Source organism: Camelus ferus, chromosome 2, assembly GCF_009834535.1.
Source record: "Camelus ferus isolate YT-003-E chromosome 2, BCGSAC_Cfer_1.0, whole genome shotgun sequence".
Taxonomy (NCBI): domain Eukaryota; kingdom Metazoa; phylum Chordata; class Mammalia; order Artiodactyla; family Camelidae; genus Camelus; species Camelus ferus.
In genome coordinates this window covers 51,302,532-51,319,944 of record NC_045697.1, presented here as the reverse complement: position 1 = coordinate 51,319,944, position 17,413 = coordinate 51,302,532, and the positions used below count along the sequence as shown (strand labels likewise).

Genomic DNA, 17,413 nt, shown 5'->3' with positions numbered 1-17,413 from the left:
TTGGCATTAGACTGTTTTATTTTACAAAGAGTCCCTTAAGCAATAAAGTAGAAAACCCTAATCAAATTTCTAAAGTTTTCTTAATTCCATTATGCAAAGATAACTGACTTTAGTTATCTCTGAGAGGGAATGGTCTATTCCTCAAAAGTAATACACATTCAACATGAAAGAAATTAGTTTGTGATTTTATAGTAAAATGACTTTCAAATGTTTTATTAATTACTTCAAAATACTTAACTGTTCGAATGACACTGATTCAAAGTAAGAGTGTTATCAGCAAAATTATTACCCTAAAAGACTTCTCTAATTATTATAACCTCATCTGTTACATTTTAATAAAAATACATAAAGATTACAGTAAACTACAGGCTTTAACATTGCTTCAAAAGGAAATCAACTTTTTAACAACACTGAAAAATTTGTTATGATGTGAGACAAGTATTATTTCAAACCACATGATGATTGAAAATTTCAGTTAAGTCAAAACTTTATTTTCATTATATTTCAAAAACAAAACATTTATATTTCTGACTGACAGAATCACCTACACTATGGAATACAGGAAAAAATATTTAGAATGGTGAAATAAAAAAGAAAACGATTTTGAAGCCAACTAGGAAACTGACCTGGATGACCTACAGTGCTTCCTAAACATAAGATTCACTAATTCCCTAATTAAGACGCTGTCAATCCATAGAGACAGTACGACTGGTGAAGAGGATTGGATTTAAAAAACAGACTTAAAAATGAGGTTATCCAACTATTAAATGTCAGAAGACGACACACAAGGGAGTAAAGCTATGACTTCTTGAGCCTACAACTAAGCACACCAGCTATCTTAAAAAACTAAAAGGTCACATAATACTACCTGAGAACCTTTCCTCCAGAGTTGAGAAGGGGTGAGGAGAAAGTAAAAGACGAGTCCTCAGAACAACTAAAATTGGATTAGTCTTAACTTCCTAAGTCTTATACATACAGAGCAACAGAGGCTGAGCTTAAGTACCTTTCATGATAGGTACACTGGAACAGGAAATGGTGAGTGAATACAGGCCCTGCTTATCAGGAGCTTACTGATTTGATTTGGAACATCTTAATTATTCTTTTAGCCTGAATGCAATACCGAGATTCCTATGGCGGTTAGTACTTTTAGATGAGCAGGATAATGAACAACATATGATTTTTCTGGCAAGATAGCTTATGCTAACACTAATTCTTGTCCTTTTGCTAAAAGATAATAATCTAAGTTACTGTGATAAATCTTAATGTCTGTTCACTGTTCCCACAAAATCATATAAATTAAAGCATATATCTGTTAAATAGATGGAGGAAAAAAAAATACACTTGGGACAGCAATACCTCCTGCCTTCCCCCAGAACAAGCCAAAGATAGCGGTGTGTCCTTGGTTCTTTCTGACTGGGCTTCAATGTCTGCACCATTGTCCAGCAGTATTTCCACAACACCAACATGACCAGCTGTAGCAGCCAAGATGAGTGGAGTAAAACCTGTAGTAAAATAATGATCTTCTTAGCTAAGCAAGGAACAATACTGTTTTCCACTGTATCTAATCATCCAAACAGAGCTCATGCAGAATTCACAGAACACAAATAATCCAGAAAAAAATAATTAACAAAAGTAGGCTCTACCTTTCTTGTCTCGGTGCTCAATACTAGCTCCTCTCTCTAGCAGTGTTTGTACCAGTTCCTCATGACCACCAGCACAGGCAAGTGTTAGTGCTGTGTCATGATTACTCTCAGTCTGTTTAAAAAACAAGCAAACAAACAAACAAAACCTGTTGATTAACTTATTAGATAATTTTAGAATGTTAACACCAATTACATAACATGTACATATACCAAATATACACAGAGATATATATATCTATCACTACTATATCAAACATTTGGATAGTGAGTCATTTTTTCTCATTAGTGGTCAACTTATGATTTTTTAAAGACTACAAATAATATTTGAACTTTATGGTGATTCTTAAAGCATGCAAGAAGAAAAAGTGTGATTTTCAACCATATGCTGTTTTCAACTACATGTTTAAGAAATACTACTGTGGACTCACTTTTCCTTCCACCTGCAAATGGAGTAGCATAGACAAGGTTTATTTTCCTAACCCAAATGACAAAAAAAAGACAAACTATTTGAAATGATGGTGGTTAGGCAGCATATGACAACGATCTTGGAGGAGAGAAATGATTAACTCATTCGATTGCCTAGAGAGTTTCCAGGCTAAAGTGCAGGGCAAGGGTACCCAAACAGAGTCTGGCAGTCTCCCTGAGTTGAAAAGACTGAATTTGGAGAGGTGAAGATGGCTAGCATTTACTGGGCAAACTATTGGAGAGGAAGGTGCTATACACAGAGAGTACTCCAGGGATCTGCAGAGGGTTCCCCTTGAAGCTTCAGCTGAGCTCTGATCAGCATACATGCATGAGAAAAATTACTGGAGGCCAAGGAAAGACCACCAGAAAGAATCAGGCTGAACAACACCTAAAGCTTATACAGGGCTGGGAATAGTTTGGTTCCCAGAACCAGAGTTGAAAGACCCTTAAAACACACAGAATATCAAGTAAAATCCTCAGCAGTGGGGCCAAATTTGCTATTCTGGACCCATCCAACAAAGCTGAAAAGCAAGTGTTAAAATGAAAAAATTGTTTCCAAGTAACTTAACTGTATTTGAGGAACAAAGCTACTAAAAATTTAAAGGAACAGCAGCAACAACAAAAAAACATAATATACAGAGTATTTTGAAAGACAAAGACTTATAATTGAGACATGAGACTGTTCATATACAATTGTGACTTCTGCCAATGATAGTGACCAATACTGGATTTACTAGTGGTTAAACCCTATCATAGTTTAAACACTTATTTAGTGAACTAATTTCTTACACTTTTAGTACTCTAAGCTTATATTGTTCAAAAAAAAAAAAAACTACTAGCAACATGTGGCTATTAGTACTTAAGATATTGCTAGTGTGACTGAAGAACTAAATTTCAATATTTTATTTAATTTTAATTAATTTAAATTTAAAAACTGTTAATTCAATTTGATTATTAAAAACCTTTTTTTGTATGTTTGGAGCAACTTGAGTAATGAATCTACTTTTCCAGCCGTATTTAACCAATCTAAACGCAAATCAAGTATTTCCAATGAAGTCCAAGTTGAGATTCATTTTAAATAGGGTAGCAAACCATCTGAATTTGCACAGGATGGAGGGAGTTTCTGGGATGAGGGACTTTTGGTACTAAAATCAGGAAAGTCCCAGGAAAACCAGGATGATTGGACCATTCTAGGCTTAGTGTTAACATATACACCAAATTTTGAAGACGTTTAGTGTAAAATAAAAATATAAAATACCTCAGTAACTTTTTGGTATTGATTATATGTTTAAACAATATTATGGATATATTATGTTAAATAAAATATATTCTTAAAATTAATTCCTCCTATTTCTTTTTGCTTTTTTAAATGTGGCTACCAGAAAATGTAAAATTACAAGCCCTGCATTATTTTTCTATTGTACAATCCTGTTCTAAACCATCTTTCCGCTTTTACATATGCACCTCTATTATAGCATTTATCACCAATCTTCATTATGCTATTATTACTTATGTGTCTATCATTCTCAAAGGACTATAAATTCCTGGAAGGTAATGAACATGTCTTATTTATGTTTGCATTCTCTACCTATTAGTAATGTTTTGCCTAGGAAACAATAAATAATAGTTAAGTTGAATGAATGACAATTAGCTGTAAGGGTCACAGATTCAAAGACTATCACTAATAAAGCAAAGGACTATATATATGAAATATTTATTTATTATGTTTATGTAATATAAAAAGAAAAGCATATTCTTCCAGAAGTTCAATAACTGTAAAAACTAAGCTCTATTATGAAAACCCAAATAATGAGACAAAAGGCAAAAATCAATAGAGTCAAGAAATAAGAAAAAGCCTACTAGTCAGTGATGAAGAGGGAGACCGCAAAAGCTGCTCTGCAGAAGAGGCTGGCAGAGAGCTGAGCCACTGACTGCAGAGATCAGGAATGGCCACAAGGGAGAGATGCACCAACTACAACAATGGAGAAGGACATGAATACTTAAATGAGTGACAGCTCTGATTGTTTTATAGTATCTGATCTTTATTTCAGGTTTATAAGGAAGGAATTACTATATCTGATTTCAGAGAAAAGGAAACAAAGGTCAGAGAAATAATCTTCCAACGGTCATACACACTAATAACTGGTAAAGACTGGTGTAAAAAAAAAAAGAGGATGTTGGATAACAGAATGCTGCTTTCTCTATTACATCACAGAGCAGCCCTAAGACACAGCTGACTGAGAGGAATATAATGTTAAGTGTATCTATATTATGTGCTCTCTATGTTAGTGTACAGACAATCAATAGAACAGTATAAACTTTATGATGAAGTTTGTGAGATTTCTAAAAATCTTCTGGGGGTTAAAGAGCACTTTAGGAAATCAGTGCCAATCTTAATAGAGAATGAATAGACAAGTAAAAAGGTAAGCATGGAAAATTTTAGTGGATTCGTATAATTTGGGTTTTTTCCACATTATAAAACATCAATTTAATTGACATTTATTAAACACCTTTTATATTCAAAGTACTCTGCTAGGTACTCCAGGGTTGACAAAGTAAACACAGTTCCTGCTCACTAGGAGTTTACTGGTTACTGTACAGGGCAAATTTAGGTTTAGACTTTGAGAGAAATGTAAACACTGTAGTATGAGAGTTGAAGGAAAAAAATATTTAAAGCTGAGAAGGGGGGGCATTAATCAAATTCCTTGGGGGACTTAAGAATAGATAACCACTATATTTCTGCATTAAGGAGTAATTTAAGCAACTAATTTTATGACAATCTTTTTAAGACAGTAATAAAAGAATTTAAAGATTCTAAAGTGAGGCTTCTACCCCTACCCAAATACACACCTACACATTCCCAAAATGGTAAGAAATATTATCCTAATTTGTAATACATCAAGAAACAAATGAACTGAAGTAGTAGTCTGGGTTAAAATTAACAATGACCAAAAAGGTACAGAAAAAAATTTCTAATCAAGGAAATAATGATAACAATGTAGGTGATGACTTCCTAGAAGGCAAAATAACACTGAAGTCAAGTTATATTATACTGGTTACCAAGTCTCATTCTTGGTCATATATCTATGAGGAACCTGGAAAGGAGAAAGATGCCCAGAGCTTTCCAGGTGTACAGTAAAAAGAAAATTTCCATTTAGCTCACAATATCACAAAACATACCATTCTATATCATAACATGTTGTTACAATGATTCAGGCTCATGAAAAATGATAAAATTATATTCAATGCAAAAATATTCTATAGGTTATCAGCATGACTATTCAATTTTACAAGAGTACAAAACCAAGAAAGTATTATAAGACAGATGAAATATTAAAGAAAAAGGCAACTTTTAATGAACTGGAATGTAAGTGAAAAAAACATACCTGAACTGTCTATAAAAAGGAAATATATCCATTAATCACATTTAACGTAATTAAATTACTTAGAAAACTATTAGGACTTAAAGGGCTGAAGACCCTTTTTTAGATCTCTATAATCTCAAACATCTCTTTCTCTAACCATGTCAGGGTTCATATATAAGATTAAAAAGGACAGTACTTCAGGGCATTCAACAAATGAGAATAATCAGTAAAACAGTAAATAAAATCTCTAAAACACTTCATATAAACAAGCAGAATTTCTGCAAGTATTTTAAAGGAGAATACTTCAATGGCAGTGTATTATATATCACTATTAATTCATTCTTCCTGGTCTCCTTAAATTCTCTTGTTAAATCATGGTGATGAAAGTGTTCTCTGTGTTGCAAAAGCAGGAAAAGAGAGTAATATCCAAATAATATTTATACCATTAAAGGTAAAACATAATTTTACATACTTTACAATGTCAGTCTTGATAAGTAAGTTAAATTTAATATCTATCTATCTTTAAAATATAATGGATGTATGTTATTTATTAAAAACAGGAAAAAAGGAAAAATTACATAGGTTATTTTTTTCATTTTTGAGATGTACAAGAAGAAGTTACTCCAAGTTCAAGGAAAGCCTTTATAATAAATTTGAGAATAAAATGACAAGCAGTTCAGAACTGGAACACAAGTTCAGTTCATGCCAGAAACACAAGGTTTTAGAACCCATGAACAGAACAACTGATTCTCACTTTTAGTAACTAGTAGAGCTAGTAAAAATTTCACACAGTGAAATACAGAAAATATTTAATTAATTCAGTGGTATTCAACTCTGACCTTCAACCAGATTTATTGTCTCATAAAACCAGTGGTTCTTAAAAATCTCTACATGATTCCTAATTTCTGTATCTAGAGTACCCATGTATAGTGTCATTATACCACTCAAGCAAAATAAAAACAGATTATACCTATGTTAACAAAATGGACAGTAAAACAGTCCCAAATAATTCCTTCAAACTATCATTTATTGATGTTTCCTAAATTTTGGAAACAGCAGTGTATGGTATTAGTCTTAAAAATTTTGAAAATACCCAGACAAACTTGATTCAGTAAGACCACTACAAGAGAGGTGGGGAGCCTGTGACACACACACCAAGGGTAATTTCTAATTATAAAACATACGATTCAATGAACCTTATAAAGAATGTAAACTCTTATCTTCAGCATTCTTTGAGGTTCAGAAATTATACATTTGAGTCCAGCTAATTCTTATTTGAAATATGAGTTCCCTAATATGCTCAAAAGATCATTTTTCATAAATCATTAGCATTTGAAAAAAGATTTATACACTAAAGCTTTAAAAAATTAATTTATTTTGTTCTTCCTTAAATTAAGATTTATGGTAAATATGCAGTATGGCCAAGGAAATATGCCAAAAAGATGCAAAGATTAAAGACCCATGATCCTTTGCTACCTAGACAGACCCATTTTCTAGATTCTAGACTCAGAGGGTTTTTTGTTTTGTTTTGTTTTGTTTTATTTGAAAGCTGGCTTCACCAAAAATTATCTGTTAGGCAAGGTCTCTTTCCTCACCTGTAAAATGGGAATAGTAACAGTACCTACTTCATGAGATTGTTATAGAGATAAAGTTAAAGAAGTTAGTGTCTGTAAAGTGTTAAGAATGTACATGTTAAGTTTTGTTAAATAAACGAAAGATCCAGTTAATTAAAGAATGTTTAATCTTTCAAGCTAGAGGAAAAATCTTGGTATTAATTTTTTCATTACATCACCTATCTGTAATGGCACAGTATTGTCACACATAAATCAAAATAACCATTATGTAAAATTTCATGGGATTTTTATTTGAGAATCTAGAAAAAACTTCAGATGGATTTAGCACAAAAGAATCTTTAATTTAACACTTAAAGTACCTGTTTGGTATCATAAAAACTAGTAAACTAAAAAACAAAAAATACAAAACAAACAAATAAAAAAACACACTACACTGAAAATTAAAAAAAAATAGTGAACAACTATTTCTGAATATTTATTTTATATTATGCTTTCTCAAACAGGAATTTTCTAATGTCTAATTATGCAATTACGGTAAACTCCAAGAAAAGTACTGTAACTCATATTAGGCTAACCCAACTGAAAAACCTCGATGTAAAGACCAGATAAAAAAGCAGATTTTTATGGAGCCAAACGCAAATCTTTTTACATTAAGTATGTCTACTGCATTTAAAATGTTATTTTTTTAAAATTAACATTTTAAAAGTATTTAAATGTAACTTAACAGAAATTAATTTATGGTTGGTTTAGTAGTATAGTCAGATAAAATTTCACCATCACTATAACAATTTCAAATTCAATAAAATCATGAACATACTTGGTGGAAACTTCTCTGCAGCTGTTTCATTTAAAGGCCTTTTAAAAAAAGAAATCCATTTATATTTTGGTGAAGTTTTTACTTTTCCTTATGGCTCAATTTTTGATCCCACAAAAATTAGAAAATATACTTCTGGTTAAAACATTTACAAACTCAGCAAAAAAGATTAGAGGAAAATAATGCAAATTCAATAAAAAGTTCCATTCAATTTTACAATGCTGTCAATATGAAATGTAAACCATTGTGGTTTATCAAATGAATGTCTCATATTTATTTGTATAGTTGTTCTGTATAGTATGATATTTGTAAGGGCGTTTTTGAAATCAAATCAACCTAAATTTGACACCCAGCCCCACCACTTCTTGGTTAAAAAAAGTGATTGTAAGCAAAATGCTTTTTCCTCTCTTAGCCTCAGTTTCTTTATCAGGAAAATGGATGTTCAAGAGTAGCTACTGATATGTGTAGTCTGCAGAATGAATGAGGTTATTCCTTAAAAATAGCCCCTGACACTTTTAAGAGCTCCAAAAAAGTTAGCTCATATAAAACAATAAATATTTGAGAAGCAAGTAAGAACAGAAATACAATTTCCTTTTCACAGTATTGATCGATTGATTGATTGATTAATTGTCACATTTTAATGAAAAGGAAGCTTTATTTTCAATAGTTTAAGAGTATAGGCCTTTAATAGTCCAATAATATACACATTCTCTCTCCCCTAAAATTTACGTTTATAAACAACTGATCACTTATAAGACCATAAGTTTTATAATGTACACCACCACCCTCACACTAGTCCCCCAACTAGGTATTAATTAAAACTAAATAAACTACAAACATTTCTCAGCCCTGAAGAAGGTCATATACACCCTTACCTCATTCAGCAGTCTTCTAAGCTAGGCCTCTCGGCATTTCTTCAGGACAAAACACAAGCTATCCTCTCTTCTCCAACCTCACTTTGCTCTAAGATTTCACAGTAAACTAATTTCTTTAAAAAACTTTTTTTAAAAAAACTTAACAGTGTTATAGACAGACACATAGACTCACTACATACTACAGCCAGCAAGAACAGACACACAGACTCACTACATATTACAGCCAGCAAATTCAGAATTTTCAAAGAATATAAATGCAAGTGAGAGTATATGATATATAAATGAAAGAACCTCTTCTTTTATGTGTAATCCGTTATGAATTTCAAAACATCTTCTAAAACTCATATTCTAATTTAAGTTTAGAAGAAAATACACACTAATCTTAATTAAGTAAGTTCTTTCTTTTTACATCTTGTTCTAAAGTTTAAAGAAAAATAGATTACTTGACCTCGGAAAATAGATCTTCATGATAATTATCAGTAACAATCTATATTTGATATTTTGTGTTTAAATGTGGATTCTAATCATTCTGTAACTGTGGCTCAGGTCTTTGCTCAGAGATAAACAGTCTAAGATTTTAAATCAATGATTAATGCTTGTAATGTAATGATGATATAATTCCAGTTAAAAACCATCACTCCTGAGTCTGGAGCTTACCTGTGCATCAATATCAATGGCAGGGTAGATAGGAAGCATGGCTGAAGGAGAGATGATAGGACTTGGAGTTGGAGTCTGAGGTTGGGAAATGGAAGCAGCAATACTGTGGGTAGGAGTGTTTGACATTGCAGATGCTCTTCCACTGACTGCTGTTGAACAAAATAACTGCACTTAATAAGGATGAAACATTGTTAGGTAACAGTAAGAAATAATTATTAGAAAATATTTAAAGACCTTTAAAAACAAAATGTCTACAGGTAGACTGCCATAGCACTAAGAACTCATTTTCTCGGTTATTTCTGACACTGGACAACAGTCCAAAATGAAAATGTATATTGAGAGTAACTTATTTACAAAAGACAGATTTCCCTCTTACAGTATGTAATCATAAAACCTTAATTCAAAATAACCCTGAAAACAAAAGTATTTTTATGAATTAAATATAGATGCAAATGGTTGTCCATTATATCTTCGTAATCAGAAAAGGAATAAAATATAAAATAGTCAAGTTCAGAAGGAGGAAAATGTGACTTTTACTTGCCAATTTCACACTTTTTATTCTAGAACTAATAAAAGTGGTATCACTGGGGAGAACTTTGCTATTCAATATTTAAAATACTTCCTACTGTTTCATTAACTGCAGACAGCGGGTAGCCCTCAGTATGACAGCATATATATGAAAATTTGATCCTCACACAGAAGTAGTTTCTCACATATAGAATTATTCTGACGGGCATAAAATGCCCACCAATCAATCCAGCAATCACACTGATGCATGAGGACAAAATTTATAGATTAGGGTAGAAATAAACTTATGCATACAATCATCTTTCAAATATAAATTATTGTTAGTTCTTGTAAGTATAATTTTGCCATGACATTATTTTTACCAAAATAAGCAAATTAAGAAGGGGCTAATTAGATCAGTACTTGAGATGGGAAAATTCTCAAGGTGGTAGCAGTTGAGGGTACTTTATTCCCTCATCAACTCACTTCTGGAGTTGATATGTAAACATCAATCCTTTTTCCCTCTTATTAAAAATGATATAGCACTAAAGTCTGGGCATTAATCTTTGAATGAGCAGCAGTAGTGTGGATGTGTATTATCAATGTAGTTATCAACTACATCAGACAGAAAACAATCATGAGTCACAACTGGATCTGAAACCAGGTAAAAGAGGTTATGTTCCTGCCAAGAACAAAACTGATATTGACCTTATTATAACACAATTATAAACATGACTGTCAGTTAAGAAATCTATTTTACATGAAATCCTTAGTTCAGGCACAAACATACACTATACATTATAGCAACACACATTCTGTAATTATACATTTTTAAGCCACTTAAAAGCCAAAGGAAAAGCAAAGGAGGAAACAAAACAAAACAAAACAAAACACTGTTTGAATCCTTAAGGATCCAATAGAAAAGGGCATGTACTAATATGTTAAATTAATCATCTATTGACCTTGATATTGGTACTCTATTGGTAGTTTTGTATATTAAGATCAAGATAATTCAAATGTACACATTCTAGGTATAAATTTCAAAACCATATAAAATCTATGGCTCTTAAAATAGATTCCATATTCTCCTTTTATTAGATTGATTTTTACAAATGAAAATGCTAAATACAAAAATCAGCTTAGAATGAACACCAATCTGTCCAAAGAACTGATTTTTATTTCATACTAAACAAAAAAACTAAGTTTTATTGTTAAATGACTAAATGATAATTTACATTTCAATTGGAATAAGTTCTTTTAAAGAACATACTAAAATTAATTTTCTTATTTTTGGTCAAACTGGTTGTTCTCACCACCTCATCTAAAAGAAGACAGGAAAAATCAATTCCCTCATTTCATTTCCTTTACTGCTTGTCACTCATCCATTCTCTACAGTTAAAAGTAACAACTGTAAATATGAAGGTACGTCAAGGAACTCTGGTACAGGTCTTTACATGTGGAACTTCATTTTAGGGTTGGATTTCAGAGGGAAAAACCAGATACTCAGAGGAGTTTTAACATCAGGTAAGGAAAGAGGGAACTTGGGAGCACAGCAAAGGAAAGGTGTTAAGACTGCTTATGCACAGAACCAATTTTGCTTTGACTAGTACAGAAACCAGGGAAGATGGAAGATTTTGGCCAGCCAAGTACTAGAGAAAAAGAGATTTAACCTTGTAAGAGCAGTCTAATAAATGGAGACTAAGGAATAAAGAACAGAGCTTATGCTGAAGGAGGGAAGGAAGACTGAACTTAATGAAGCTGTAAGATATTAAAAACCCAAAGAAAGAAATGGAAATGGTCATTAGTCAACTGAAAGAACAAGTACTACCACAGAAGAACTTTAAAGAAAGGCTGTGGAGGTGAGTATATGAGTATATGTGTATGTTTGTGCACGTGCATATGCATGATGCAGGAATGGGTTGCAGGGAGGTAATTGGATGTTTTTAATCCTGTTCTTTCTTTGGGTCATCTCTCCTCTCCCCATATAAATGAGAATAAACGGGTAAAGCATTTTTACAATATGACAAGTATCTGTCATATTTCCTGAAAAGTTATGTGTGCTAAAAAAAAATTTTACATGAAAACACCTGGAACACATAGGCAAAATTTAATTGTTTTTTGTTTGGTAAACAAATCAACAGAAAAACTACTTTACAAATTTCTGATAATTCTGATCAGCATAAAAATTATACAACTGGTAAATCACTGTTGATAACTATACTCAAGAACATCAGGTAAATTCTGATAGCATATCAAAATTTTAAAAATATTCACTGGTATGGAATGTCTATTCTTCATTTAATTGGATAAATAATGTTTAATTCTATACATTCTTTGGTAGTTCAACTGACATAATAGAAAGAACACCATTATGATCTAGATCAATGGTCACAGAAGTAATATCAAATTTGGGATTTGGAGCTATTGTACTTCAATCTTCATAAGACATCTAATGTTTTTAAAATTATATTCCCAATTATTATAACCAGGTGGTGGTGATTAGTAGTAATTTTCAAGTCCATAGAAAAGATGTATACTTCTTAATATAAGAATCTTACAGTTCTCACTAGTAATTAATAACTTTTTTTTCAATGTAATTATTGACCCTCCAAGATTAGCAGAGGCTTAAAATTTCACATATTACTGTTGAGGTGATACTAAAAGAGGACTGGAAACCTATCTCATTAGCTGGTTTTTTAGTTTCTGAATGTTAGCTAAATATCTCAATACTATACAATTTAGTTTTCTTTCATTCTTTTTAAAAATAAAAGCTAAATTATGTATAATCTCATCATACTATGTCATGCTATTAAAACAGTTTCAAAATTAGAAAAATTCAATCATCTTTTAGGTATAGATCAAAGAATTAAAAGAGGGAAGAGAACAAATGAAAATTATCAAAATTCACCTATTTACTCCCTTTGTTTTTTCCTTTTTCTTTCTTTTCAAGATCTTTTCTTTACTTTTTTTTAATGAACAAAATCATCCTTTTCAGTGTAGTATTCTTATGATTTATAATCCTGTAAAATCTCATTCTACTACTTTGTTACAGAGCTTGAAAAATAAGTACCCCAAACAACTACTAAAACAACCTTCTAAAATATTTCTCTTTGCCGTTGAAACTAATTATAATGGAATAAATTTCTCTGGCTACCCATTTAAAGATACATCATTTATGATACTGTCAGGGGACCACACCTTCCCACAATACAATTAGAAAGAAACTACACATTAACATTCATAGGGGATAAAATCACTGACATACAGTATAAACAAACTGTATTTGGTTTGGCACTTTATTATTGTTGTAAAAGTGTTTATGTGTCTTGTTTTATTAAAATATCCATCAGGTGTGAAGTCTGATCCATTAGGATATAAAATATTTCTGTTCACAAATAAGCCTTCTGATGTACCCTACTAGTTTTTGCACTTCAACTTCTATCAATTTCCTGGTTTACTGGTGTAAATACAGAAGCAAAAATTCTATCAGTATTCTGAACTTAAAGAGAAAAAACAAAAACAAAAACAAAAAAATCAAACATCCACCCAACTACTGACAAACCTAGATTCCCAGCCTACCCACCTAAGCCAGAAAATTTCGGTCACTTGTATTGAATGCGCTAATCTTTAATTTGACCTGTATCCGTCTGAGAATTTCTGAGATTGAACTAATATTTCTAAAAATATACATGGGTCAAGAGTCCAGAAATAGTTCTCAAGCTGGGTAACGTCAAAAAATTCTGGCACATTCTTACTCGCCTTAAGCAAATCATATTTGATACCTGCTCATAACAATATAAACCCACCTGCCATGATGTCATCCAGCGTGTCATTGAGGGTCTGAGCAGGGCTGGCTACCATTAACCCTTGTTGTGTTTCTGTCAGAATTCCTTGCCCCAGCCCTGCCAACTGTGCTTGGCCCAGTACTGGCTGTCCAACTATCACTCCTTGCAGTTCTGTAAGATTTGCGATGGACCCTGGAGGCAAGGGACCTGCCGCCAGAGGCAAAGCTTGAGGCATGGCCAGAGGCTGGATTGGTGCAAAACCCATCTGAGCAGCAGTCTGCTGGGGTTCATCTTTAAGCAAAACAGGATCCACTTGCTGCAACCGTGCATAGTCTCCCTCTGAAAGCTGTTCTCCAACCCCAACAGGAGTTAGTAGTCCCAGATGTTGGCAAGACTGTTGCTGCTGCTGCTGAAGTTGAATTCTTTGAGCTTTAACCTCTAGATACTGCTTTTTTAGCTGCTGCTGAGTTTTCAGTTGTAACTCTCGTTCTACTTTCTGGAGTTCCTCCAAAATCTTTTGCTTCTTCTGAATTTGTTCCTCCCTTGTTTTGTTCAGCTCCTCGATCTTCTCCTTGGTAAGTTGGTCAGCATGAGCCAGTTCCAAGGACTGCAGCTGTGCATTCTTTTCTATGGCTTCTTTTATCCTCTGTTCCAGTTCTGTTAACTTTCCCTGAGCCTCTTCTACAATGCTCTCTGGAGACTGATTGGTGATGTAACCCTGTACATCCTGGCTGTTTGCTGGCAAATGGCTGCTGGACTTTTGTTTAGAAGCAGCTGTGTGAAAAAGAAACCCCCTCAGAAGTGCACATGAATGGCATCCTCATTACAGAGTTACTGTTGGGAGGTTTAGTGCCAACAGTTATGCACCAAGTCATTATATCCATAGAAGGTGAAAATGCACTGTTAAGGAATTAAAAACAAATCCACCTTCTTTATCATAAATATAAAATGTATGTATTTTATGTGCATAGAGGAATCTTTGGGAAATTAATTTCAGAATTTTAAAAATATTACATGGCTAAAATTAGACAATAGAGGGATGCAGGTTTGTGATATCTAAGTGGTGCAATTAAAGTAAAATCTAAGGCTGTGTAGACAGATACCTCGTCTGATCATAAAGATGTAAAAACTTATCATAAGAACAGAAAAATAATGCTAAATTATTAAGATGTAGGGAAAACTTAAACCTCTAAGTCAAAGTTTTTCTACATTTAATAGTTTGTGCCTTTTAAACACACACACATACACACAAAGAGTACCAAAAAGCATTGAGAAGTACCAGGAAATTAAACTCCAACTAAAATATATGTCTTTGCTGGGGACTACCATCTTCAAGACTGATAAAGGTAAGATATAAATTCACATATTCACAAAGCTACCTGGCCAGTAGAGAACTGGGACTCAGTTTCCCTGGAAGAAAAGATGCTGAACTATGACATCCACTGTATCTCCTGACAGCCAGGTGAATAAACATATCTGGCTATGGGTATAGCAATCATTTGTTTGCTATACCAAGTCAAAAAGGTACAATGCTCTAGATTGGTAGTGGTGATTGAAAAGAATTGGTGGAAATATTTAGGGTTCTTGTTGGTAAAATAATATAGGTAGCCAGAAACCAAAAAATTAAAACCACATTGGTTCCTCAAGTAAAACTTTTAAAAGGAAAAACTGATTCAAACTGGTAGCTGTAATCTTCTGGGATATAACTTATGAACATGCATGGTATAACATCCACAAGTCAAATATGGACCTCAGAGTTCTAGAGAAACAAACAAGCATATCTGAAGTAACTTTGAAATGTTGGTTGAGAAAAGGTATTCCAGATATAAAATCTACATTAAACCAGTTATTCTAAAGTAAAATTTAATTTTGACCTAGCTTGTTAATCTTATGCCTTATATCACTCAGAAATTTTAGTAATTTACAAAAATGTCACCCAATTATACCAGCCTAACATTTTAACATGAGTAGAAATGACTAGTTATTAGAGAAAATTACAGATAATCAGAATTGCACCAAAGATGAGCATCTGAATTTCTACTGCTAATACTTCTGATTCCAGCACAAACTAGTACTATTAACTATCTTCTCTCCCAATAACATGCTTTCTTCATTGGTAAAAAAAATTCCTTAATTATGCCAACCTAGTAAAATTCATTTTTTGTGGAAAAATAATTTGGTAATCTTATCATTTTTACTTGGACAACATGTAAGAAACAGTTTTTAGAAGTATAACTGACCTTTATTCCTGATGGGAAGAGTAGTGGCAACATTGGCAGGTGGTTTGTCAGGCTCCTGAGGTGGGACAACCATGGGCAGTGCTTGAACTGGTACACGAGGAGCCTAACACAAATAAAACTGATTATATTTCTGCTTTTCCTACAACTTCCATTATATAAGATGCTTTAAATAAAGAATAAGTTACAGAGATCTATTCCAAACAATTTTGATATGACAATATCAGACAGTAACTTATTTCCTTAAAATATGCTGGTACCAAATTATTTTATGTGATATTTTTTTAGTGGACTTTGAATTCAAAAGGTTATTATGGCCATAGTAAGAAAGCAAAACAGGGGGAAGGGTATAGCTCAGTGGTAGAGTACCTGCCTAGCATGACTGAGGTCCTGGGTTCAATCCCTAGTACTTCCATTAAATAAATAAACCAGTTACCTCCCACCACAAAAAAATAAAATAATGCCTTTTATATTAAAAAAAAGAGAAAGCAATGCAAAATCATATCAATCTAGAATTTAACTATTACACCCGATGTTCATTAACCATATCAAGTACGTATCTCTAAAGAGAACCATATATTAATTACAAAAAACAATCAATCTAGTTTAATCTGGAACTATGAGCAAAGGTGGGGATAAAGATGATATAAAATGTTTTAGTTTAGAATCTTACCCTATTTAAATCGTGGGATGGGGGGGTTAACTGAGTGACATCTGGTGGAGGGGCTGAAAGCAAGTTATTAGGGTAGTCCAAAAGATAGCAAACAACGCTTGTATGGCCACCTTTTGCTGCTTCTATCAACATAGTCGAGCCATCCTAAAAGAGTGGATATGGAAGAGGAAAAAAAAATTTTTTTAAAGTTAATTTACAGAACCAGTAAGGAAGATAAAGCCAACAGGCCCCAGACACATTAAAATTTAAGGTTTGGTAAAGAACACTTTCCTCTAAAAACAGAAGACAATGAAAACACTGATGATGTCAATGTACGTGGAACTTTTGATAATATTTTGTTAAGCTCAAGAGTAAAGATTAATTCACAATGCTACTTAAAACACTGGAGTTACATACTTTTAAACGGTGAGTAGGATCTGCCCCATGAGCCAAAAGTAGTTCCACCACTGTCAGGTGACCCCCTGCACAAGCCAGGGATAGTACAGTATGGTCATTATTAGCTGTGGTTCTATTCACATTTGCTCCTAAAACAGACAAGGCATGGAAAATTGTTTAATAGGATGTGGTTTCTTAAATTATGGTAAATTTCAAAATCAAAGAGTAGAGAAAACAGTATAATGAAGTCCCACATACCCATTACCCAGCTTCAATGATGATAAACAAGGCTAATCTCATTTTACATATAGCCACATCAATTCTCCTCCCCACCTTGAATTATTTCTAAAGCAAATCTCAGACAAACATGATATAATTTCATCCATAAATATTTCCGTATGTACCATAAAAAGATGATGATAAAAGTATATATTACTCCTAAT

The 17,413-nt window shown here is 32.8% G+C and overlaps 1 protein-coding gene across 8 annotated transcripts in view; it reads right to left on the bottom strand.

The window, feature by feature from the left end:
* The window catches only part of ANKRD17 (ankyrin repeat domain 17), a 155,634-nt gene that overhangs the window by 43,433 nt on the left and 94,788 nt on the right, over positions 1-17,413 (bottom strand). For 3 of the 8 annotated variants that reach the window (XM_014562566.2, XM_032458169.1, XM_032458178.1), the window contains exons 12-18: positions 16,992-17,119; positions 16,596-16,739; positions 15,926-16,028; positions 13,707-14,459; positions 9,394-9,542; positions 1,644-1,755; positions 1,357-1,502 (exon numbers count right to left, since the gene is read on the bottom strand). In XM_014562566.2, the coding sequence (XP_014418052.2) occupies positions 1,357-1,502; positions 1,644-1,755; positions 9,394-9,542; positions 13,707-14,459; positions 15,926-16,028; positions 16,596-16,739; positions 16,992-17,119 (1,535 nt within the window). The remainder of the gene's footprint in view (positions 1-1,356; positions 1,503-1,643; positions 1,756-9,393; positions 9,543-13,706; positions 14,460-15,925; positions 16,029-16,595; positions 16,740-16,991; positions 17,120-17,413) is intronic. The other 5 variants (XM_032458168.1, XM_014562567.2, XM_032458185.1 and 2 more) reach the window with 3 other exon arrangements.